The sequence below is a fragment of the Neolamprologus brichardi genome, chromosome 7 (genome assembly GCF_056152115.1).
Source record: "Neolamprologus brichardi isolate AB-2024 chromosome 7, ASM5615211v1, whole genome shotgun sequence".
NCBI classification, from domain to species: Eukaryota; Metazoa; Chordata; class Actinopteri; order Cichliformes; family Cichlidae; genus Neolamprologus; species Neolamprologus brichardi.
Window position 1 is genome coordinate 40623006 of NC_142110.1, and position 26569 is coordinate 40649574.

The 26569-nt window shown below is 40.0% G+C and overlaps 1 protein-coding gene across 3 annotated transcripts in view; it reads left to right on the top strand.

The window, feature by feature from the left end:
• The first annotated feature begins 446 nt into the window (after positions 1–446).
• palm2akap2 (PALM2 and AKAP2 fusion) overlaps positions 447–26569 on the top strand; it is a 90547-nt gene continuing 64424 nt past the window's right edge. For 2 of the 3 annotated variants that reach the window (XM_087843589.1, XM_087843590.1), the window contains exons 1-3: positions 447–778; positions 11468–11519; positions 23631–23711. In XM_087843589.1, the coding sequence (XP_087699715.1) occupies positions 735–778; positions 11468–11519; positions 23631–23711 (177 nt within the window). In that variant the 5' untranslated portion in view covers positions 447–734. The remainder of the gene's footprint in view (positions 779–11467; positions 11520–23630; positions 23712–26569) is intronic. The other variant, XM_087843591.1, reaches the window with a different exon arrangement.

Sequence of the window (26569 nt, forward strand, 5' to 3'; positions counted from 1 at the left end):
GTCATGTTCAAATCAGTGTTATAACACAGCGCAGTCCCGTCACTCTTATCCCTTCAGAAATCTTCCATTTCTGAAATCTTTTTTTAAATTGACCAAACAGTGTCTTTTACTATCCCACCTGTCTCTTTAAAGAAACCCCTCGTCATCCTCAGAGGGAAAAGGTTGTTTGCAAGAGGTAGTTAGTGAAAACAGGCTGGCCACTCCTTTCATTATCCTTCAACTCCCTAAAGCCATTGTTTCTCTCTCTTTCTCTCTGCTGCCTCTTTGCCACCCTCTCCTCCCTATCCCTGGCTATATCTCTATACAACAGTCCTTGCTTTCTTTCATCACTCCCTCCTATACCATATCTTTTGACAAAATTCTCTTTCTCGCTCTTTCTGTGTATATATGTCCTTCTCGCTCTCTCACTCACACACATACACGCACATGCTTGCACCCGTTGCCTCCTGCTAGCAGAGCGGGGTGATGCAGGAGCGGCGGCAGCAGCTGCTCTGACACATCCTGGCGTATAGAGAACACACACCGAAAAGGCAGAAGGAAAGAAGGAGGAGGAAGAGGAGGAGGAGAGGAGAGGAGGAGGTGGAGAAGATACAGAGGCAAAGAGGGAGGAGGACGAGGAGGTGAGGAGGAGGAGGACATAACTCTGTCAAAAGGACACTAGAGGACAGGAGTGGGAGAAGAGGACGAGGAAGGAGAGAGAGGAAAAGGGAGCGCAAGAAGCAGGTGTTGCAGCCATGTCAGACACACCTTTGCAGCGGAACGGAACGGCAAACGCCCCGTAAGTAAACCACGTTCATCTTTATGTTTCTATCTCCATCCAACGCTCCCTTCCTCGCCCGCATCCCTCCTCTGCTCTTCCCTCCATCTGACAGCCGGGGTTGTCATGGGAACGGGAGCTCCGTCATGGTGAGGCTGCTGCTCAGTCATGACTGGAGAGGAGACACGCGGCACACCGTGTACACTCCTCCCTCTCTTCATCTCACTCTCTTTTCTTCACTTGCCCTCGCACTCCCACCACAGATATCTCACCTTAAAGCACATCAGCCATTTAATGCTACGCTCTGTTTTCCTCTCTATGTTGCTGTCTTTGCTTTGTGTCTTCAGCCTGTCTCTATAGAAAATCAGCTTTGCACTCCTTTTTGCCCATTTTCCTCCATCACCTTCCTGGTCTGTGGTGCACGACATATATATATATATATATATATATATATATATATATATATATATATATATAGAGAGAGAGAGAGAGAGAGAGAGAGAGAGAGAGAGAGAGAGAGAGAGAGAGAGAGAGAGAGAGAGAGTATGTGTGTGTGCAGTGTGTTAAGTTGTAGCATTGTCAATGTGGAGGCTGCAGGCTTGGTCCAGCTTTTCTGTGTCAGCACAGTCCGCCATGCTGCAGACCCCTGCTTCCTGTGTGTAATTTTTGTGCATCTGTGTGTGCGTGTGTTCATTTGTATAGCTTTTTTTTTTTAAAAAAGCCACTTGGTGAAATTTAACTGCCAGTTATTTTCTAGACACAGCATGAAAGTCAGCCTAAAATGAAGCAAGTAGTCATGAAACCACACAGCCAAGAAATATTAGGAAATATGTGTTGAGAATTGTGTTTGGGATTAAAAACGATCTCTGTTGCACAATGCTTTGCTCGTTCTAAGAAAGAACATTTAGATTATTCTTACATATTTAAAGATAAAAGAGTCTTTTGTAACGAGGAATGCTGTTCCAAACAAAACCCTTTATATCAGGAAATTATCTTATATGAGTTGAGAAGACAGCTACAGTTTTGTAATGTGTTTTGTAAAGCGAGCTTGTTGCTTTAAGAGAAAATAATATCATGGGTGGTTTGCAGTGTTTTTGCAGATTTGGTGTTGGTGGATGTTTATATTACAGTTCGGGGAATAAAAATTACGAGGAAAGACAGTAGTTTGCAATCATGAAATCATGAATATAGTCAGCAAACTGTCCAGATTTTTGACTGGAACATCACACAAAGACAGACAGTCTGAAGTTGTTAAAACATGACTAATATTTGGTATCCATATCCAGAAAACAGACACTTATTTATTTTAAATTAAACTCCCTGCCAATACAGGAGAACAGGTGATTATATACCTAAACTAGCTCAAACAATAGTCTACCATTGTAATATACTTCTGCTGTAGCTGTGGCCTCTCAAACCAATTTGCCCGGGCATAGAGTTCTCAAATCCTTGGCATAGATGGGCATAGCTTCTAAAGGAAAACTGATGTGTAATTGTGTAGAAGTCCATGGGAGAATGGCCCTCAGTTCCCTTACTCTGTGACCTCAAATACTTCCCTACTAAATGTAATATTTTGTAAGTCATGGTCCCCTTTAAGGTCAGAAAGGAGGATAAGGCAGGTGCTTTAGGAGGGGCCTCCTTTGTGATTGATACGTCAGTACCATCATTTAAACAGCAATTTAACAACTCTAATGATGGTATATTTTTTTTATAATTCATTCACTCTGTGCTGCTTTGGCTGCCTCACTGTTAATTTTGCTTGGTGTGTGGCGCAGATGTCTCAGTATTGTATGAATCATGGCATTAAAACATATTAACTTGCATCTTTTTCTTCCTTACAACACTTCTGAACCTTCACCTTGAACTATGAGAAGCTTAAGATGCTCATCATACTAAAAATGTAAAAAAAAAAAGAGATAATGGATGGTCAGTTGATATTAAATTACAATATATCAGCGTGGTTAGCGGTCAGTCTGTGGTCTCACATGTAATGTGATCTCAAATGTGGTTTTGTTTCTGTTAGTAATGATAGATGTTAGAAGATGTGAGTTCATCAGATTGCCTTTTCAATATCCATTTTGGCGTCTTTTATTCTGGCTATGATGTGTCCTTGTGCAGGATTTAGTTTCTATGTTGGAAAAAAAAACCTCCAGAACTATCAGAAAAGCAAATGAGTGATCAGTGATTTGGTTTGAGTGGCATCCAGCTTGACTTACTGCAGCTAACTACAGGCTTAGATCCTCAATCTGCAATCGTCAGACACTTTGACTGACAGTTTCCAGTGTCTTTTTTTTCCTTTCCTGCTTCACAGCCACACCCATGATCAGGAAAGGCCAAGAAGGTGCAGCGAGGCATTAAGCAGACATGCTTTGCTGCTGCATCAATAGTTAATGTTATAATTGGAAAAATGAGGCAGTGCTGTTGTGATTCAGCCAGTTTATCACACCCTATCTGTGCTTTCCTCTGCGCTGTGGGCTCAGTTTAATCACCGTGTACCCTGTGCTCTCCCTGGGTTGTCCACTGATTCAGCAGAAAGACGAGGTAGTAGTTGTGGTCAAGTACATTGCAGACGCCACAGTGGCAGATGGCCCACTCTCTGCTGCTTTTTATTGCATATACAGGCAAGTCTTAAAGGGAAGGCGTATAAATATGGATGGTATAAAATGATTTAAATTTACTGGAAGCACATCAAGATAAAGAAACACTAATATTTAAACAGTCATTTGTCCTACTGTTCAGTGTTTTGATTGCCACTTAAAATGCATTGGAAGCATGTTTATATTTGGACAGTTTATTGATGCAGACTGTATAATGAAATGAAACAATCAGATCATTAGAAATAATCAGCAGATGAGATACTAATGAGTTTCTGCCAAAAGGTCTGTGTGAATGATTTAAAGATAATGAGTTATATAAGAAAAAAATGAAGAAATTGAAAGTAGTAGTTTCACAAATGAAATAAAAGGTGAAAGGAAAACATTTTTAGGGCCCATTCATTCAGTTGAGCCCACTCTACTGAATCTGCTCTCCTCAGAGTCTCAAATGTCTTGTTGATGTGCAGGGATACAAGCAAATCTAGTGGTCTGACTCCTTTGACACTATTGATCAGCATGTGTTAATCATGAGACTGAGGCACTGGGTGGGTATATCTGTTGCAGTCATCATTTGTCCCCCTCTCACACTGTAGCTCTGGAGAGCTGCTTTCTGTGACCTGTTTTATTTCTCTTGTAATTGCTTCTTTACATCAGATTTGTTAAATGCTTTTATTTAATGGTTCATTTTATGACATTGTCCTTTACATCACCTTTAAACCTAGAATTAAACCTAAACTAAAGTTTTTAATTCTAAAAATATTGTCTGTCCTGCGTAAAGTCCTGGATGTCGGCTAACTGAGATTCTTATTTATGCCCCAGCCACCTTGGTCCCTCAGATCATTTGAAATCTGGGTCCAGTCTCTCCCTACATTAAATCAGCAGTTAGGGAAACTGTCACTTGGATTTGCAGGTCAGAACTCTGGTTGGATCCTGTTTTTATCAGTTGAGAAACATCAGTAAATTGCTCCCATTACATCAAAATCTGAGATTTTTATTCACGCTTTTATTTCTTCTCGGCACAATTGTTGTAACTTAATCTTGACCCAAATCAATAAAACCTCCATGGATCATCTGCAGATTGTATAAAACTCTGCTGCAAGGCTCTTGACTAGATCCTCCAAGCGCTCCCACGTTACACTTCTGTTGATCTCTCTGTGCTGGCTCACTATTCAATTCAGAATTGAATTTAAAGTTCTGGTTTTTCTCCCTTCAGGGTTCTGCATGGTGAATCACCTACCTACAGTATATTAGTGACCTTTTACAGCCATATGCCCTCAGCAGGACTCTCAGGTTTTCTGATCAGGGCCTGTTATCTATCCCAAAATCCAGACTAAAACCTCAGTTGTGCCCCTTCAATCTATAATTTGCCCTCAAGTCTATGATCTGTGAGCCACCAAAGACTCATCTTTTAAATTATCATTTGTGTTGCATTTTACTTTGTTTATGTCTGGTCTCAAGTGGCTTCAGTACCTTGTCTGTAGAGGCACTAAATAAATTTACCTCCTAACTTATATATATACAGTAATATATTAAAAGATCATTAAAAGATTAAAAGATAGTAAAAGATCCAGCCTTTTTCCTTCCAGTGCCTCAAAAATCACCTAAAGCCAGAACACAAAACAGTTGTTTTTACAATTAACACGCTTTCGTTTTACTCACAGATTTGCTCTTAAAAATAAAAAGTGCCCGAGGATGAGACGTGCAGATTAAAGCTAGACGTTCGGAAAAAGAAGGAGCCAAAAGAACATGCTGAGGTTGTGAGTTTCTCAAGGCCAAGACCTCTGGCTTCCCATCTGCATCTCAACTATATAGCAGCTTTTATGGATGCATGCAGTGCCTAAAATAGCATGCACCGACATCCATGTGCACTCGCCTCTCTCAATGTAAATTGTCAGTAAATTCAGATAGAAATGAGCAGTTTGCTTCATTATAATCTCACTTTGCAGTTGACTAGAAACATTTTAGATTATATGTCATATACAGTATTCAGCTTTGAATTCAGTGTGATCTAGGTGAGTTATTCTAATATGCTTGTGGGTAATACACAAGGTTATGCTTCCTTAAACGGTGTATAGGTACCCTGATCTGGTTTTATGTTTTGTGTGGTTTTTTGTGTGGAAAGTAGCTGTTAACAATTAACGGCAACGGTAAAGAAAACCTGAAGAAGCTGATTCACATGAGACTGTGGCAGACTAAATACAGACAGCTGGTTGTTGAGATGAGCAAGTAGTAAAGTAAACATGTGTGATGAAATACTGAAAGCCAGTGTCTTACGAAAGTGCATGCTTCAGAGGCTTTTCTACCCTAAACTGCCCTTCATAAATGCTGATCATTACATCTAAAAAGGACTCTATAACTGAAACTGCAGGATTTTAAAATGAATGGGGAAAAGGTGAAAATGAGTTTGAAAGAAAACCCCATAAATTTGTGCATTTTAAATGCAGACAGGCAGACAGACTGTGTGACACACAAACCCAGCTTGGCTTCTCTAAGTGATGTATAAAATATGAATGAGATCAAGGTCTGGCAGTACCATAGCTAGAAATATGTCTGTTTGGGTTGCTTTTACTCCCTCCACATCCTTTTTCTCTTCCAATCTCTCAAACTCACATACAATAAGTAATAGTTTGTAGTCTGTAGCTGATGTGTGCCTTTAGTTATTTGGGGGAAAACTGAAATGTGGGAGTACTGAGCTCAGGAGAGGCAGGCAAAAGTCCCATTAACATTACACACACAGATGCAATTTTCTGTCTTACTTTCCTTGTCCATATTTGCTCATTCCCTTTTCCACCTACTCTTACTTTGCATGTTGTTACATTTGTGTGTGTGTGTCTCTGTGTGTGTGGGTCTCACTGCTTCTGGTTCCACATCTGGAGGCCATTACGTCTGGGCTGGAATTGGGGGGGTAGGCGGGGCTGGGCTAGCTGTGCAGTGAGGTCATCGCGTCCTCGTTGCGATGCAGAAGAACAATGATGCTGTTGTCTCTGTCAACGACAAACCAGCATGTCTGACGCCAGAATAAAGGGGCTGGAGGGGGAGGGAAGGTGGACAAGGAGAGAGTTAAAAGTACAGTAGGCCAAAAACAAGAAAAGAAAGAGAAGTACGATGTATTATTAGTAAGGAAGAATGATTTGTAATGACAGTGCGAGCAGCCAATATGAGATAACTGGTATAAATCCAGGTTAAACTAAAGCACTCAGACATGCCAGACTTGAGCTCTGATTACAGTCATAAATTTATTTTCAAGATCCCAAATAGTTCAAGGTTATATGGGATATGATTTATGTTAAGGATGTGGCAATGCGTTCTAATGAAGATGACGTTCAAGGTGTAGCAGAATGATATATTAAGGATTTGGCCCAAAAGAATATGTGACCAAAAGAGTTACAAAAGTTAATCATTAGGTAGCATCAGGTACAGGACAAATCTGATTTAAAAATAATTTTACTGCGTAAAAGAGACACTTTCCAGCAATGTATTTGCTTCACAGTTGTCCTCTGAGACATTCAGTGAGGTGATTTTTGTCTTTTTTTGTTAATTCTTACCAGATGATGTACATAAAGATGACTGAACATTAGTTACTATGAATATTTCAGTAAGACTGAATAAGTAAAACCTGAAGCATAACTAAATACTAAAACATTTTATCGCTGTGACAAAAGACATGCAAAGCTAAATGAATGCGTCAGCGCTCCTGAATCCCACCAGCCTACAGTATCTGCGCCAGAGTTGACTGTGTGCTTTTTCTATGTAATAACATTATAATAACACATTTATCATTTCTGGTTGATTTTCCCAGAGTATCTTCAGTGTGTAAATATTAAAACTATACACACTCACTCAAGGGACAGCTGCAGTTTTTTTTTTCATCCACATTCTTGTCTTTGAGTAATGCAGTGGCTGTTGTGTCCTTGTGTGTCTGAATGCAAGCTTGTGTGTGTGCGTGTGTGTGTGTGTTACATGCTTCTGTATTCCCTAAAGAGTTATCCCGGACTGCTGCTGCTGCTGTTTCTCCTTATAAGGATGTCTGCTTGTGGAAGGAGGGATGAAGAAAAAGGGAGAATGAAGAAGAAGGGCACATTTGAGGGAGAAGAAAGAGAAAGTGAACAAGTGAACAGATGGAAGGGAGGACAGGTGGGATACGAGTAGGAATGAGAGCACTGGGGGGGAAAGTGATAAAGGTAGGGAGGATAAGATGAAGAGAGAGTATTAATGGAATTGGAAGGAAGCAAAGAAGTTGAAAAAATGTAAGAAAAAATTAGTAAGAACAAAAAAGAGAAAGAGAGCAGGAATGCAGCAAAGGGAAGAAAGAATGAGCTGAAAAGGTAAGACAGGAAGATTAAAAAGGTCTCAGAGGTGTGAAAAGAAGAATATGTGAAACTCAGGTGAACCTATGAGTCGAGGATGAGGAGAAGCGAGAACTGGGCCACAGGTAACAGTGACCCATTTAAAAAAATCACTGCCTTATCTGTGTGTGTGTGTCTTTCAATGATGTGTTTTTGCAGTTTATCTTAACAAAGATGCTCCACTGATGTTCATCTCCACACCCAGCTCATGGAGCGACACAATAATCTTCCCTTTTTGATCCTTTTTTTTCACCCTGCGTCTGATCCTCTAATGTAGGCAGCTTCTGTTGATGTTGCTTTGATTTGCACTAAAATAAATGGATCACCAGAGAGGCCAGAAAATGGAACCTGCCAAGTCAGCTTCGTCGATGATAGCGTGATAACCATGTGTAGTCTAAAATTTAGAACTGTGCAAGTTTGGGCTTTTTTATTTCTCTTCTAAAACTCACGTCATACAACACATGTTTCCACGTCACATCAGAGCCCAGCGATAGCAACAGCAATAGCAGGGAAGTATTGCAACACCTGTTCGCAGCAGCGAGTTTGTGAACATGGGTGACCTGTTATTTCAAAAGAATTGCATCAATTTGCCATTCCCTGTGAACAGTTTGACACTGACTCACCACTGTTTAAACATCTATTTAAGACATCGCAACATGGTGGAAAAATTGTTTTGAAATGAAAGATGCCATCACCTGGACCTCTTCCTAGCAAAGTTGAGCTTCTCTGCCAAAACTTATTTATTATCAACATGTCGCTTAGAACAAAAGAAAACATTTTAATCTGCTGAGCTAAAAAGCTTTAGCATTAGCAACATTTAGGTTGAAGGTTTGACCTCCTGAGACTCTGTGTCCTCATATGGAGACATTACATGTTGTCTTCTCAGCACATTTTGCCTCAGTCTTCTCAATAGTGTTTTATACTTTATAGAGCCTGAATGATATGTTATCTTTATGACTAATACAGATATTTGGTGATTTGGTGGATTTTTATATATAAATATTGTCAATATTTGACCCAAAAGAATATGTGACCAAAAGACCCATGAAAGGCAAGATTACTTAACAATTCTTATGTGTAGTTATTCATTGACCCCTTTAGGCTCTACTTGACTCTACTCAGAGAGATGACTGTTCCTTTTGTGATTTTCCAAACACATATGTTGTCAAGGGGGAAAGTTGTGCCCTCTTGTAGACAAACTTTGAGATTTTAACATTCATAACATTGTTGAATGATGCTTCTCCCATCTCTTCTTCACTATTTTCATTTTCATTTATCAGCCATTATAAATACCAGTACTGATAGATGCAAATGGCTAATATCAGCTGAAAATATCAGTCGTCATCGGTATGTCAGGCAGACTATACACTGCAAAATCTCCAGTGTTGACACTAAAAAGTGTCTATATGTGTCCACTCTTTTGAGTGTTAAATTAACACTTCTGACAGTGTTATATTTCTAACAGTAAGATAGTCAGTGTTAAAGATTAACAATGACTAACACTGAGCAGTGCTGATTTTCTATCACTGGAAAATAACTAAAAATGCTAGTAATATTTCAGTGTTAGAAAAAAAAACACTGCTCAGTGTTAGTCATTGTTATTTTTTAACACTGACTATCTTACTGTTAGAAATATAACACTGTCAGAAGTGTTAATTTAACACTCAAAAGAGTGGACACATATAGACACTTTTTAGTGTCCATTTAACACTGGAGATTTTGCAGTGTAATATTTTGTGAAGCAACACTGACCTTATTTTGTTGTGGTATAAAATAAACCACCTATCTCCATATGAGAGCATACTTTTTTTAAAGAGACACATTAAGCTAATTTCTAAAACAGTAACGATTTCCTGTTCAAAGAGGAAGTTTAGATCATTTACTAACCAGGTCAAACTAATCACAAACAGATAGTACAAAGTAAAAATGGATCCCAAACGATAGCTCGAGTGTCAGGAGGTTAAATTGCTTACTCTGAAAGACACAAATACACATGAATTTTACTTTTTCAGTTCAATAATAAGATCAATATTTCCATAGCAAATGGCAACGATGTCTGCTCTGGCCATCGCTGGACAGTTTTTGCTGTTGAACTGTGCACCCAGGGGTTTAAATATCCCCATGAAGGGTGACAACAAGATCACTTTTATCTCCTACTTCACTATCACAAGATAACACTATTTCAAGTAATAACACATCCACAGATGTCTCCTTTTAGTTTTCAGCCTTGTATGCTGAGCAGGTTCTGATCACATGACACCAGGGACCTGTTGGCAATGTATGGATGTATAAATTCACTCATGTATACATTAGTTTATCCATGCAGAGGTCTAAAAGTCAAAACCAGAATCTTTAAATGGACTCTGAAGTTCATGGGCACTCTTCACTGCAACTGAATTAGTAACAGTGAGTGAGTACATACAAAGCTTAGTCAGTGTTCCTCAGCAAATGTTCCAAGGAAGCTTTGTTGGGACAAATGAACAATGAATTACAATCATTTTAATTCAGATCTTGACACTATGGAACTCAACTTGACCATATTTCTTAAATGATAAAAGCAAGAAAAAAACTGAGGTTTTAAACATATATAACAGAAATATCCGAACCACTATAGGCCCTAATAAAGAACCTTGTGGCACACCATAAGTTAAGAGAAGTGGAAGAGGACCTGAGCTTAGAAGTGGACAAAGAAAAGGACTGAGAATATGAGTAAGGACTGTTACTTGTCAGTGGATTAACACACAGTTTTCTGTGCTCAGAGTTTAGACGTAACCAGAGCATCCTGCAAGTGTTCCAAGGAAGCTTTGACTCAAGTCGTGAATCAAAGGAAATGAAAAACCACAATAACTAACTGATTAGCTTCTATGGCACCATTGTGCAGATGTTTTTGATAGAATTAGATTGGTCAAAAAGTCAAAAGTAATAAGTAAAATTATTTACAGGCAATCTGAAATAAAAGGCTAGGTTTTAATGCTTTAATTCCCCTGAATAGTGATTTCCTTATCTGTATGTTTATCTCCTGCTCCTAAGAAGTGATCAGTGATTATGGCGCTTTGTTGACTGATCTCAGTAATAAGACGGCTTATATCCAAGTCACCTTTAGGATAAGGAGAAAGGAAAACTGCTGAAAAAAGGGGGAAAATAGTCCTTTACTTTTCTTTTTTTTTCTCGCCTTTGGGGAGTTCATCTTTCAAATTTGACAAATTACTCTTTTCCTTCTGTTTTCCTTACTTCTGCAATTTTGATTTCACTGTTTTTTTCTCTACCTCGTTCCTTTTTCTCCCCCCTTTTTTCTCACACAGCTCGACCTCCATACTGCTAGTTCTCTCTCCCTTTCCTTCACCATCCTTCTCTCAGCTGCTCCTCCCAGCTGTTTAATCACACATGGCTCATGCCTAAAGAAGAGAGGGAGGGAGGGAGGGAGGGGACAAATGGGAGGAGAGACAGAGAAAGAAAGAGTGGGTGATAGACAGAGAGCGAGAGACAGCAAATGCAAGCAGTGGGCTGAGTGTGAGGGCACATGGCCAGTGAGTGAGAGATCTTTGCTTCCTCTCAGCGCAAGCTCCTTCTCCCGTTGTCTCCTCTCTCTGGTTGGATTATTGCCGAGGAAAGACTTCATCTGGATACTCCTCCACCTCTCCCTGTCTCCCTCTCTCTCCTCTACTTTCCTCCTCTCTTCCTACCTCTCACTGAGGGACTGCAGCTCTTCTTCTTCCCCGATCTCACCTCTTGTTCTCCTCTCACCACCCTTTCCCCTGCTTCCCCCTCAGGATGTCGTGTGAGGAGGCTCAACTCCACAAAGAGAGGCTGCAGGCCTTGGCGGTAAGTCACTCTGTTTAAACAGGTTTTTTTTCTTTGCTCGGCTCTTCTCTCTCTCTCTCTCTGTCTCTCTGTCTCTCTCTCTGTCTCTCTCTCTCTCTCTATGTGTCTTTGACCTTCTGTCTGTGAGGTCTGCGGTGTCCGTCACAAATAATGTTTCACCTCAACGTTATCGCTTTCTTTCATTCACAGTATAAAATTTCACATGGCTGTCTCACACCTCCGGCTTCCAGAAAAGTTTTCCAGTCCTTTCTGCTCTTATAGCCTGCCATTCCCCCTAAGTGTACCATTGCCATTTACTTTTTAGTGTCACTAAAACACATACACAGGTCAAGAACTGGTATCCACTTTTCTGTCTGTCATTGCTTCCAGCCAAAGTGTACTGAACTTTGACTTATAAAGTTAAATGACATAAAACCAAAGACGGAAAGTCACAGTGATCCAAGGATGAAACCCACACATGGACTACAGATTATCTTATCTAATGTTTAGGCAAATTAATGTCATAAGAATCAAACTTAAAAGAAGTTGGCTTCATGATCAAACTGAATCTGTACATGTCTGCGTAGATAATCGTTTGCCTACATATTCCGATATGTAGTCATTGCTGTTTCCTTATAGTGAAGTTTTAATGAAGAAAAAATAAATTGGGCACTGCTAGTGATCTTTTCTGATAGAAATCTTGCAACAAGGAGATACATATGAATATGCTTAACATGTTCGAAGCCCTGCTGCATGACATCACAGCCTCCTACACCCATTTTAATCAAATAAAACAAAGCGATCTTTGTTGCACTAGTTGTAATGTGCAGTATTCCCCTACTAGCTGTCTGTCTTACAACACTGCTTTGTTTGTCTTGTGGTTCCTGTCAGCTGTCATTGACATCTATATCTCCACAACTTGGAGGAGAATCAGCTTTTTAGTCAGGTTTTGAGGTATACTAGCTTCCCAGTTGTTCGGTAGTCTCGAATAAGTTTTGATAGTTGCCGTTGTGTTTTACCATCAGAAAGGCATCTGTGGAAGCGTTTGGCTCAGGGCTGATGGGACTTTAGAGCAACAGTTACACCGAGGCTCACTGCCTGGGACTAAATTTGGCGCCAGCTAGGAACCACGGCATACCACGCACACTTAAGACGCTCAGAGGCACAGGAACACACACACGCATTTATACACAAGTGTATGTGCGGTGGTTGGGGTGGGGGCACAGCAGCAGCAGCAGATGGAGAAACTATTTTGGCCATGTTTAAACATGGCAGCCATACCAGGCAGCATGCACTTACACCAATGCAGGACTTTTAGAAAGAGAGTGGAAAGTTCTCACGGCTCAAACAAGCAGAAGCAAAAGACTTTGTTTCTTGCATAATCCTTGAACATTTAAAACTCAAGTGCTGAAAAATCAGTTAATAAATAACACAAATGAGTTTTGGTTTCTTGAATGAGGCCATGAGAAACTGCAGAATATTCTGACTCTTGCTGATACTGTAGTTTAACAGGTAGCACTGGAGATCCCACTGTAAATGCCAAGAGCTTTGACATATAGTAATGGGCAGCCGCTGAATACAATTAAACCACTTGGGCCTCTTTGTCTCATCTAAATGAACATTTGTCTTGTTTCAGCTAAGTGTGTATACACTATATCAAAGACAATAATAGTGCTAATAGCTTTCAGCCCCAACCAGCCACTTAAATAGAGAAGGGCTACTATTACACTAATAGTACTAAGCGCTCTGTAAGCCGAAGACTTACGAAGGTTAAGAGTAAATACAGGAGCTGGACAAAGTTATAAAAACCTCTTCTGACTCATTCGAGTGCAAGTGTTTAGTCATGTGGTAGCAATTTTAGCAAGCATTGTTTGTCTTCTGCAAAGATATAGAGAGGTGATTTCTGTCTGACTGGCTCTCTGGATAAGCATGAATAAACCCTTGCAGAGCAGTATGTCGTACACACATATATACACACTCGTCGTCTGCGGTCTGCAGCTGACATGCTAATGATTTCATCAATAATTGATACTCATTGTCATCACCATCAGCGTCCATCCTCATCAATACTTTAGCAGATCTTAAGACAAATGGAAGGCTTCCTCAGAAAATCGGAACACAATCGTGCACAGTGTCATTTTCATTGCTTTATCACATGGTACTGACTTCAAGTTTGAGGCCACTACCATCCATTTAAACTGCATAAAAATTCACAATCAGGTAGCAGACATCTGTTATTAAAGAATTAATTTACTGTAGAGATTCATTAATAATGCATGGCACTAATGGATGTGAAAGATGTCTGAATTCATTAGATGATTTACATCTTCCTTTAGGTATTCTAGGAGCACTTTGGTCTTCTTGGCATGTAAACAGTCAGTTTATTTCCTGTTTAGACAAAGAATTAATGACACTTAACACCAGCAACTGTTGTCTATTATGTGCTGACATCCAAATTAGTGACTTCTAAAGAGAAAATAAACACTGATTGGTTTGTTCTTCAGATAATAATATTGCTTTGAGCATTAATTGATCAGTAAAACAAAGAAACAGCAAAATTACCAGCATTTAATCTAACAGTTAATTAGCTAAGTGGTTCATTTGTCCATCCCACATGCGAACAAAGATTCCCACAGTCTGATAGTGATTAGGGTCTGTCAGCTGCCAGTGGCAAGTGGTTTCCATGGCTACTAATTGGTTAGATTAGGAAACAGTTGTGATGTCATGTTGTTAAATCCAGGCCTCGGTGTATTATTACTATGTAATTATAGTAGTCAGATGGAGCTCAGCCTGGTCAGGGTTCCCCAAAAAGCTGATGTGAGTGTGTGTGCATGTGTGCTTGTGTGTCTTGGTAAACTCATGTGCTTTTACCAAGGCTTGCATGTGGTTTCCAGATCAGCCAGTGAATGCCGGGTGCTTCATCATTCTAATTAACTGTTGCCCATGTGGCGTACAAGCCACAAGCATGGAACGGCAAAGCATATGTAAAAGTCTATGAGTCTTTGCCTGCGCTCATTCACGGACTTCTCTGTAGTGTCTGTGATATGTTTACACAGATGACCTCAGCCCTTTGGACTCTTAGCTGCCCCCCCCCCCCTTCCAACTCACACACACAAACTCAAATGTACACAAGCCCACAAATTTTTCGGGGCCAAGTCAGAGGGAAATTAAGAAGTGGTACACGAGGATTGAGATGATGGGGATGTGTGTTTTCGGGAAAGACAGCAAGCAAAGCATTGACATCAGCTTGAACCAGAAGCAACACAGAGATAGCTAGAGGACAAGAATTTTGGATTTTTCATTTAAAAAGATAACCTTTAGATCTTTTGCTGCCTCTTTAGTATGGTTCACAGCACTGCAAGCCTGATGTTCCATTATGATCTATAATACTTTGTGGGTTCATCCAGAAATTGATCTTGTCCAAGATCTGTAAAGTGGCTGATTTTCTCTTAGTTATCTCTAAAAGAGAAAAGTATGCCTGGGGTAGGGGGAAGTTGAAGGGGATGCTATAGCTAGAGCTTGAGATTTGTGACTATGGCTTGCAGTGGAGGGCTGGGGTAATGGGTTGAGTTAAGTGGGGGGCTGGGCTGCCTGCAGGCATTTGTTGTTTCAGTTTGTGCAGTTCACTTACCTCCAAACTGGCAAATTCTCACTGAAACATGGTTTTTTTTTCTATTTAACTTTAGGCTTAGCTTTCATTTGTGACTTTCTTTTGTCTTCTTTTTTCACAATATTTATGAAAACTATTATTACCTCAGTGGAAACTGTTTGTTCCTGGGTCAATAATTTGCTAACACCAAAATACATTTCTTACTAAACCACACATGTCCCTTCAGTGGTGTTCACAGGCTTAAGTACCATTTTAGAGCCATATCTTTAGTTTTGCTGACATGGAAGAGACAAAAATGGTCAAACTAATTAATAATATATCATATATGTTAAGTCTGTTTTCCCACATAAAATTGCCCAATATTTTCCCTGAATTTATGTCAAAGGTCTCCAATGAGCCAACTGGATCCTGGAGAACTGATAGGTGGTTAGAGTAGGTCTGGATTGCAAACTTTGGTAACTTATGGGGGTGGGGGTGTTCCTGGGGAAAATTCATATTGGAAAGGAAGAGGAGGCGTGGTTTGTTGAGCGGCAGGAGGTCTGGGGCACGGCAGGCGTTACATGCCGTCTAAAATTAGCAGCAGCTGCCTTGGGCCAACAGGACATTTTGGTATGCCTCTATCTATGTGTGTGTGTGTGTCTGTTTCAATGAGCGGGGTTGGAGTTCACAGAGACTTGAGACATGAGAGGCTGGGCTTCAGATGCAGTGAGCTCTGCCGGGTTTGAAATAATCCACATTGCATTTGGGCTTAGTTGAATAGTAAACAATCTAGAGTGACCAGGCAGAGAAATACCGCAGAAGTATGGAGGACCAAAGATGTCAAAATCATAACTGTATTACAGATGTGTCGCACCTACAGGAGCTCCTCGGCCATGGAAATCCATGCCATGAAGTCCCCGACACAGTTTTTGTGTTGATATTAATACCGAAGGAGGAAAAGAACTCTTTATGTGTGGTAGCAGAGTATGGGTGACTTCTATGCAGTATGCACCTCAGTGCATAGCAACCTCAGCATTTCACAGTCGATGACGGAGGGAAGAAATTTCACAAACTTCTCGTAATTGTGGCATCCTATTAGAGCAACATGCTCCATTTTAGTGAGCTCTATAGAAGGGAGCTCACTTTGCGATTCAGTTTTTATAAATGTATTAATTTTTTATGTTTTTCTTTTGTTTTTTTTACTTTGTACCTTTGTGCTTTGTAGTGTATTAATGTGCCACTTTCGGTCCTCCATATAAAGAACAGTCAGCCTAACACGCAGCAAAAGTCATTTTTAGCAACTATACCTAATGACAATTTCATAGGTCTCAAAATAAATGCATTGTGGTTTACTATAAGCAGCAGCATTGCTTGATACTCATGTAAAAGCTGTCTGGAGAAATTTGAAAAACTGAAACTCTGCTGTGTTTATGTATATTTACATCATGTGATTTTTAAGGTAGGGATACTTGGATCACCTCAGAGGAGGACATGATGAATAACGTCAACACCTGCTGCCATCGCATGACAACGGCGTGCAGGATGTTTAAGCAATGTGCTAAATTAGCATTTTTTGTGCACAAACACTAGCTAAGTTCGTACCAAGTGAACATTATGTTAACTCTAGGCATAATAACAAATTAGAAATGTCTGAATTAGTTATTCAATTCATATAGCCACCACCTTGATTAGTGAAAGGGATACTTTGAAACTATAGACTTTCAACTATTTTCTGCAACGCTTGCTAACCCTGACCCACGACAGCTCTTACCAAAGTAGTCTTTGATTAACTGTGACTGATTTTGTTTCTTAACTAATCAATAAATTGTTTCAATGCTAAATTTATGCATACACACTTTAGGTTTTAGCTGATGGGTTATAGAATTGTGCAGAGATCTTTTTAGCCGGTATCAGTGCAGAATCAAACCCATGACATTTGAACCACAGGTCCATTTCAGTCTCTGTTCTCTAAGCTGTCAGGTATGCCTGCATGCAGAATGGAAGATGATCTTCACAGTGAGATTTCTGTGCTGGGTGTGTTGGCATGTACAGAATGTGACCTATCTGATCTGTAGCCCACTTCAGTTCACTAAGTCAACATCAGCAGAACTTTAATACTTGGAGTTACATCACTGTTTAATCACATTATAATTATACCCTCCTGACCTAATCATCGATGTGTGAGATGTGCACCACTAGTGTGGAATGTTGTTTATAAACCAAGCAATTCGCTTTCAAGCCCACATCTGTCTTGGGAATTGTTAATCAAGCTGTCCAACAGAACAGATAAGTAAACTGGGTCAACATACAGCACAGCTTTTTTTGTTTTGCATTATAGTTTGTTATAGTACATGGCAGAGTTGTGATTGATGTTTCTCAAAAGTCTCATACCAACTCTTCCAGTTGACACACAGTTTCACACAGCAGCTACAGGGAGGCACACAGCCCCTCCCCTCACTAGCAGCTGAACCTTGGTGGTTGACCTTCACAACATTGAAATACCCTCTATGAGGAATTTAGAGAGGTCACTGAAGCTCCTATTTTACCAGCATAGATGAATTGAACTGTTATAAAGAATGTTAACCTGGCCAGTGTACCTAGTCTTTCAATCAGCAATCAATCACATTCATTTTTTGTTAAGTTATCATGTCATATTTAATTTTATATTGATTTTGTGTGTACTTCTCCCCACTGAAATCCAGACTTCTGTCTGTTATTGATGACACACAAAACCTTTTAATTAATTTAATGTATTCCACCTTTTATTTAAACATTGGACTCAGAGTGAAAACAGTGTGCTGCATATAGTAATATAAAAATTTGGGCTTTGTGGAGAAAAGACAGAAGATGTAGGTACACCTATAGTCACATGTTAGTACTGAAGGTTATTCCCCTTAATGAAGTAGCCTGGAAATGATTCTGCCCCATATCACTTCTAGTTCCTATAGGCCAGCGGTCTCCAACCTTTTTTGCGCCACTGACTGTGGTATTTTGTAAATATAATAATAAATGTGAATTCACTGTGTAATTGTGTAACTTTGTTACCAGCGTCCTCCTGAAACGCTCCAACAACATTGAGAGTAACATCCTCTTCTCTGACCCTTAATGCTCTCTGGTCGCTATGGTAACGCATAAATATTTCTTTCAAAATAAGACACACAACTACAACACAGGAAACTGAGTTAATGATAAAAACTCTGAAAACAATACATTTCACACCCGAGCCTCAACTCTCGTGGCTCAGTACCAAACAACTCACAGACCGGTACCAGTCCGAGGCCCGGGGGTTGGGGACCGCTGCTATAGGCTCCAGCCCCACCCCTGAATCATTTAAGACAAAATGTGTGCATTTTAAATAGTGGTATAAAATGTGCTATTCACTACTTGGGTAGTAAAGTCTATGAGTACATGAATATTCATTTAAAATCTAGTAAGTTCAATTCTGGTGTGATCGCAGATTGTGACTGTGATGGGTGTGATTGCTGTTCATCTGTGTGTAAGGATTGTGTAATTTGTCAATTACTTTCTGTCCCTCACAGGAAACTCCTATCAAACATTAAGTTTGGTAGGATGTCGACTTCTATGCCTATTAAGTTCTTTTTTTTTCTCGTATCCACTGAACAGGAAAAAAGAGTAAGAGTTCACTGAGCTGAGCTTAGATTTACAGGAAATGTAACCAGACAACTGACATTTGACTTCATCTTCACTGCCGAAATTTTAGCTCTTTAGGATGAAAATTCGATCAAGAGCACTTGGTTGTCTTGTGAGGTTAAACACACCAGCAAAATTGTGACAAATTAGAGTAAACTGTACTCTGGAGATTAATCATTTAAGTTATTGAACACAAATGTCTTCACCCTTTAGACTGTGACAAAAAAGATATGCGCTCTGCATACAAGCTGCTCTGTAAGCCAAATAGGGCCAAACACTGCGAGTCAGAGTGTGGGAAGTCATGAGTGTGTCACCAAGAATGTCAACATATTTTTCTGAAGAGGAGGATGTGACCACTCGGAGAGAGTACAGTGAACAGAGCGGGGCTCGGGGTCATTATTCCTGCCTGTTCAACTCCACAAGGGAATAAAACTTATTTCACCTTTTATTAAGCCCTCATATTCTATTGACGACATTCTTTTACTGTTACAGACTCATCTATTCAAAGTTACTAAAGGTTATTCCACCAAATTTGGTAATTCAAGTGCCATTTTTAACATTACACAAAAGCAATTACTTCATTGTCAAGAAAACTCTGCAGGTCTCTCAAAAATGTTCTCTATTTAGCAACCAACCACTATTTTAAAGTATTATATTCAGTAGCTAGTACTACAGTTTACATGACAGCAGAGCTTTTCTGTGGAAAGGGATGCCCTATACATTTTATTTCTGGGATATGATGATGAAAACCAAATGGCACCCAAACCATCTTTGATCTGGCGATGTCAACCATCATCTGTGCTTATGCATTCCTATATAGTAAATGATTGTCAGACGTACAAAGCACACACACTGGCTGAGTGCTGTTTATTTAGAGAGTATATTAGTGTGGGCTTTTCTCTGTCTACGTATTCAAGCCCGTGAGTCTATTTGCTTTTGTGTCTTTCATGTGGGCGTGTATTTGCCTGCGTGCGTGTTTTGCCCATTCCCTGACCACATGTCCTCGACAGTCCCTGACATCTGGTGACCATACCTCTGCTTACGCTCTCTGACTGTACTTCGCCAACCATGGGAACCATGCCGCTGTGTAGGCTGCTCCTGTATGTGTGTGTGTCTGTGTGTGCGACAGAAGGAGAGAAATGACTTCAGATTTGGTGTATATATTTTCACAGCCTGTGTGCAGTTTAATAATATGTTCTGATAGTCTGCTATAGTCATATAGCAGTTTTCCACCTTTCTTTTCAGGGGTTTCTTGTTTTTCTTTGTTTCTGAAAAGAGCAGGTCCAAATGTAGCTTTTATGTGCTCCATCTTGGGTCCATTTGGTAATTTCCTGGCACCAAATGAACATGTTCGCACCACAGTTGGAAAAGAGGCACACCTGAGGTTGTGGGTTTGCTGAATAGACAGTGCAGGGTAATTTTGGTGCACACTTTGGCACAAAATTGCATTTGCTCCTGCTCAAAGTACTTCTTATCCTATCACAAACACAGACGCCAGGTTTTAATAGCTTTAGTTGGCAGGCACATACACAGAGACATCCAGACTCACTCAAGTGTGGTCTACTTTCCATTTCTTAGACATTATTTTCATCTGCTAAATATTACCAAGGAAAATTTGTTATATAATACCATTGAGTTCAGTTAAATGTTGCTATAAATGTTGTGATAAGTGAGCATCCTTCAGATGCGCTCTCCTCCCAAAAACAATCCCACATGTCATTAGTTCAAGCTGTTATTATAGCCTCTAATTATGTTTTTATAGCATAAATTAACCCGTGAATAATTGCATTTAAAATTTGCACCAGTATGAGCACGCTCAGATGGAGCAACCAAGTAATTTAAGAAAATTGAGCTACCTCTCATTTTGCAAAATTACATATTGTTGCACAAAGTATGAACTTTTCCTAATTCTAACCAGTGTGGTTGACAACAACAAAAAGCAAATGAAAATAAAAAGTCAAAGGTTTGTGTGCTTATAACTAGAGCAGACTTCTTCTTCTTTTTTTTTTTGGGCACACACTGAAAACATTCCTTGATAACATCTCAAAAACAGATGTCTGATAAATTATGTAGAAGACTTGGTGATACCCCTTCAAGGATCAAGGTGGTTTGTGCGCTTTAGTCTACCCATGAGTGTAGCTATGTTGTCAGAGGCAACTGGCACCTGGTAGGGTCTCACAAGGCAAGGGACTTCTAGGGAAAAATGGATACAAGGGTCAAATCTCTTAGCTGACTCAGGTGGCCAGGTCTTCATTCACGGGGCTCAGCCCAAATGAGACACATATGATTGGATTGGATAGGCCACTAAAGGGACTAAAGGGGGTGTTTGTTAAAGTGCTTATAAGGCCTAGAAGGTAATCTTGCTGTTGGGGAATGTTTTCTGGCTGTCATTTGCACTGACAGAGTCTAGAAGACTAAATCTTCTTTGAGTCTCTGGTGGTGTGCTTTACGGTGGCCCTCTCGGGAACAGCATGCCTGGTCGCAGTGGAGTTTTGTTACTAGATTTCTGTGCTGATTACAGTAACAAACACCATGTTCAAGTGTAAAGGTGTTCATAAGTACACCTGGCAGCATGCTGGAGATCCATGATCGATGATTAGAAACTTTATCAGATCTGCAAAAAGGCCAGTCAGCTGTCAGCTGGTCAATACATGTTGGTGAGTTGGATCAGGTGGCAGGGAGGCCTCTGCCCTTAAACTTTATGTTTAGGCAGCCCCCAGTAACACGTTGTGCACAAACAAGGAGGTGCATGTAGAATCTGCCAGTAACAGTTTTATATTACTCCCTGGCATGATTTACCAGGACAATTTTATTTGAGTATTTCTGTTTGGAAAATTTATGTTTGTGCCCAAAGTGTTTGTGTGCCCTGTACAGGAAAAATAAAGCCCGGGATCTCATTTCCACCCACGTTAGAAACTCTTAGGCAGAGAAAATGATGGAGAGGTGCTGATTTTGATGCAGAGCAGTCACAGGGTCTTTAAAGTAACAGAATTGTATTTTTTACGTGCTGAAACATCACAAGCAACATCAACAAGTCCCCCAACCTTTTCATTTACCTTGTTTCTATATTGACTCTTTTATTTCTGTTTTTACCTGTTTCCTGATAACATCTATTGAATTCTCTTCTGCTCTATTTTTATTCCATTGTATTCAGCTCCGTATTCCCTTCTCCTCTTTTTTCTATTCTGCATCAGTCTTCACTTACTTTGTCTGAGAAATGGTCCAAGGTTCATTCATATTTGAGGGGTTTCCCCTTATGGCTATATTTAGTCAACAGGAAACGTCCCAGAAATCCTCACTCTGCTCCCACTGAGTAGTGAGTGGGAGAGATGAAGCCACATACACATCCACATTGTCTCATGCTTGTCATCCCCAAGCAGGCTTATACTGGGACCTGCTTTGTTTGTACATTTCCATGCATTTATGTGCATGCTTTAATCGTTCTAGTTTTTTGTGTGTATTTTCTTTGCTTTCAGCTTAAAACCTTCCACTCACCATGCACCCACCTCCTCTCCCACCCATTATTTATCCTTTATCTCCACATAAAGGAATGTTCTTCCCACCCCAAGTTCAATGACAGTGCCACGTGAAGTAATCAAGGCCAAATCTCTGCTCTTTATATAGCTTGTGAGCACTAACCCTTCTCAAACCTCAATAAGCTTTCACCTCCAACCTCTCTAATACTTTCCTTCCTTCCCATGTATGCCCCTTGGACCATATTTCTACCCATGTCTTCATAAGGAGACATTTAATTGCACATATGTACAGTATGCGGACAGCGTACAGTGTAGTGGAATTTATTTATTTTTTTCAGAAAAACCAATTACTATGAATAAAATCTGGCTTTACTGGAGCATCCATGACAGTACTCGACCAGTAAACTCTACCACACCTTATCATTATTAAATTGAGATCGACAGTGTATCGCATTTCAGTCTCTGCACACTTCTAAACTGAATTTGTTTAAACCTTAATCTCTCCATTAAACTTGTCCCAAAGGGATCTTTGTCTTGCAGATTGAAATGCACCATTAAAATGTAAACACATTTAATCAATAAAACAATTGTATTCTTATGCCTAGGCGCTGCTGAAAGCTGTCTCTGAAGGCATTATGTTTTCCAGTTGTTCATCCATTTATCCCTCAGATCTCACATCTCACAGACTACTTGTGGGAATTTTGGAAACTTAGCACGAACATTGCCTCGAAGTCCAAGATGAATTTTGAATTTTGTGGCCAAAAGGTCAAAATTTCACAATAGATGTTTTAGGACATAAGTCAAAAATTCAGACACAATCCATCCATCTTCTTGATCAGTTATCCAATTCAGGGTCATGAGGGGGATGGAGTCTATCTCAGCCGTTATAGGGTTTAAGGACAGGTTGCCAGTCTATCACAGGACTAACACATAGAGGCAGACAATTAAATGTATAGATTTCTGTAAAATGTATAAAAGGACAGGATCAGAAATTAGTATATCAGAGGGACAGCTCAGGTTGAGCAGTCTGGGGGCAAAGTTAGAGAGGTAAGGCAGAGATGGTTTGGACATGTGGCAAGGAGAGAGAATGGATATACTGGACAAAGGATTTTGAATATGGAGTTGCCGGGCAGGAGTAAAAGAGGAAGACCACAAAGAAGATGTAGTGAATGAGGACAAGCAGAGGGTTGGTGTGGCATAGGAAGAGGTTAGAGACAGGAGATGGAGGAAGATGATCTACTGTGGAAAAGCAGCTGAAAGAGGAAGTCAAGCATCATACTCTGACATCATTACTTTTATTCTTTTCAGGCAATATTAAATGCTACAAACTCAAGCCTCAACTTTACAACAGTAACACACCAGAATTCAAATGACAGGCTCTTTGATTTTTAACTCTTACATTTCTTTGTCTCACAGGAGAAACGGAAGCGGCAAACTGAAATTGAAGATAAAAGAAGTCAGCTCGATGACCTGCTGCTGCAGCTGCAACATGTCAAGGTATGTTGTGTATTTATGATACATATGTTGGGTACATATGATACATATGTATAAGTATTATTTACAGTTCAAGTAACGATTAAATGCCCTGTTGTTTTTATATTAGAGCAAAAAAACGTCATCGCCTGTCTATGTGCACATGTGCAAAGAAATATCACCCTGGACATGCTCAGTAGCTGTTTATCCATCTTTGCATAATTCAGTTATAACACTTATGGTACCACTGTACGGGCTAAGTTTGAAAATTATATATTTATTAACATTTTTAAAGACAACAGACAGAGAAATACCAACATTCACTCAGTTGAACTTGGATGTCTGATAAAAGTCCTGGATTGTGATGTACTTACAGACTTTTCTGCTTACTCGTGTTACACAGAGCTATTCATTACTTGAATGCACTGCGTACAGCTGACCTAAAACAGTGTGAGCTTCTGCATGTGAGAGATACATTTTTGACCGAGGTACTGGTTGATTAAAATTAGGTCAGCGTAAAGGTGAAGGGAAGGTGGAGAGTGCAGATTAGGGTTAGTAGTTCACAGGGGAATGACGTGAGTCATGATGCTCTTATGAGTTATTGCTCTATCCTCTTTCTTCATCTAGATATAACCTCGACCCTTGAGAGATAGATCGATTTGACAGCTTCCTTAACTGTTTTGTCTCATTTCAGCATGCTGCTTTTCCACATGCAAGTGTGTTTAATTACTCATGAGCATGTGCGAGTGTGTTTGTCAGTTTTTGGCTGAGATGTTAGTGATTCCACCTCAGTATCTCCTGGTGTGCAGGCCTATTAGAACAAGAGTTTCCCTTGGCTAAGCAGGCCCTGGCCTGGCTGTTTTCTTCTTTACAGAAAAACACTCAAATCCAAACACACAAATATATCCCCTCATAGTTAATGCCAGCCACTACCGGTAAGCCAAGATTTTTGTTTCAAGTAAACACAGATTTGATGTCCAAATGAAACGTAGGACAGAGGACACAAGCTGCTGACACATTATGAGTTTATAAAATGAGCAGCTTCCAGGCATCTGTAATTTATGCGGACTTCTTCTTTCAGCTACTAAAGAATTATTTGACCTTGTACACAAAACTCACCCAACCAAACCACTGTCAGGTGGAGACACAACAGACTGAGGCATCCCATAATTTTCGAGCTTTGACACACGATGTGACGCTGTTTAAACTATATGTCACTGGACTTTTATTTAAGTGTCGTCACTGTGTTTATAAAATGTGTGCATGAGCAACACAAGTCAAATATGGTGCTGCTCTGGTGATGTATAATTGGTTTAACTTCAAAAGACAATATTAGGAAAATCCCACAGCCATAGCTGCTGCAGAGTTGCAGGGTGGTTAAGAGAATAGCTGTGGGTACTCATTAAACTACATAAATATCTATGGGAACCAGTTTTAATATTTGCAATAAAAATGCATTCCATTCGTTAACTAGAGCCATTAAACACACTTGGCATGAATGAATCCTTTATCAAATAAGTCTGATTCCACATACTAGTGTTTTCCACCATTTAACACCCAGTTATGGGAACATGGGCAAAACAAAAACATTGATTCAAGACATGTGCACTTTCATTAAAGCATGCAGTGCAGTTCAGCCATTAATTGGGGTTTACAGAAACTCGTATATTTGGTTTTGAGCCCTCTGAAGAGTCAAGTTTTCCAGTTAGGGCTCATCTGCAAAGGGTGTTTATCATTCTAAGCATATGCATATTTTATACGTAACATTTTTTAGTGTGTGTGTTGGCTTTGAAAGTGCTGATGAATCAGTGCTTCTTTCTAATGTCTGTTTTCTTATTTGACCCGATCTGGGCTATTCTTCACTGAAAGTAATAATCATAACAAATTACTCATGACACAAACTGCTGACATTTCAGACTACTGCAATGACTGCTATTTAGACTAATAGCCACTGTTGTTTTATCAGTGCTGCACTGATGTGCTACAGTGCTACACTTACCAACTTTTCAGTGGCACTTCAGCTAAGTTTGAATTAGTCTTCTTGCAAATGACAAAACTTAACTTTGAAATCATCCATGTTGATGCCACCTACTGGTTTCTGCCCTTCTGCTTTGAAGCCTCAGATTCTGGCATCCATCCTTGTTTTGTGAACTCTGAAAATTAAGGAAAGAAATCCCTGTTCAGCTGCGGTGAAAGCTTGGTTTACATTTCTAACAGTCAAACTTAATCACGGATGGAGTTGGACTCCACCAAAGGGTCTTTTGTCCCTAACTCTGCTTATAATTTGTATGGACAGAATTTCTAGGCACAGCTAAGTGTTGAAGGGTGTTCTCAGGTGGTCTCGGAGCTCGACTCTTTTTGCTGATGATGTGATTTTGTTGGCGTTATCGAGCAATGACCTCCAGCTTATATTGGAGTAGTTTGCAGCCAAGAGTCAAGCTACTTGGATTAAAGTTGGTACCAAGTCTGAAGTTCTCAGCCAAGAAAAGGTAAAGTGCCCACTCAAGTTTCCATCCAAAGTGGCGGCATTTAAGTGTCTTAAACGTGTTCACAGGTGAGTGGTCAGTGTAGTGGGACACTGACAGGGCGATTAATGTGGCATCTGCAGTGATGTAGACAAGTTTGTTAAGGTGAAGAGAGAGCTGAGCAGGAAAGTGAAGTTGTCAATTTCTTGGTCAATCTATTTTTCCACCATTCCCAATCTTCATGACCTGTGGGTATTGACCATAGAAATTAGATTTTGGTTACAGGCAGCGGAAATGAGCTCCCTCCAAAGGACACATGGGCTCTCCCTTAGAGATTAGGGGAGAAGCTCCTTCATCTGAGGTGGTTCAGGCATCTGTCCCTTCAGTGCCACCTAGGTGAAGTGTCTCGTCTGGCGT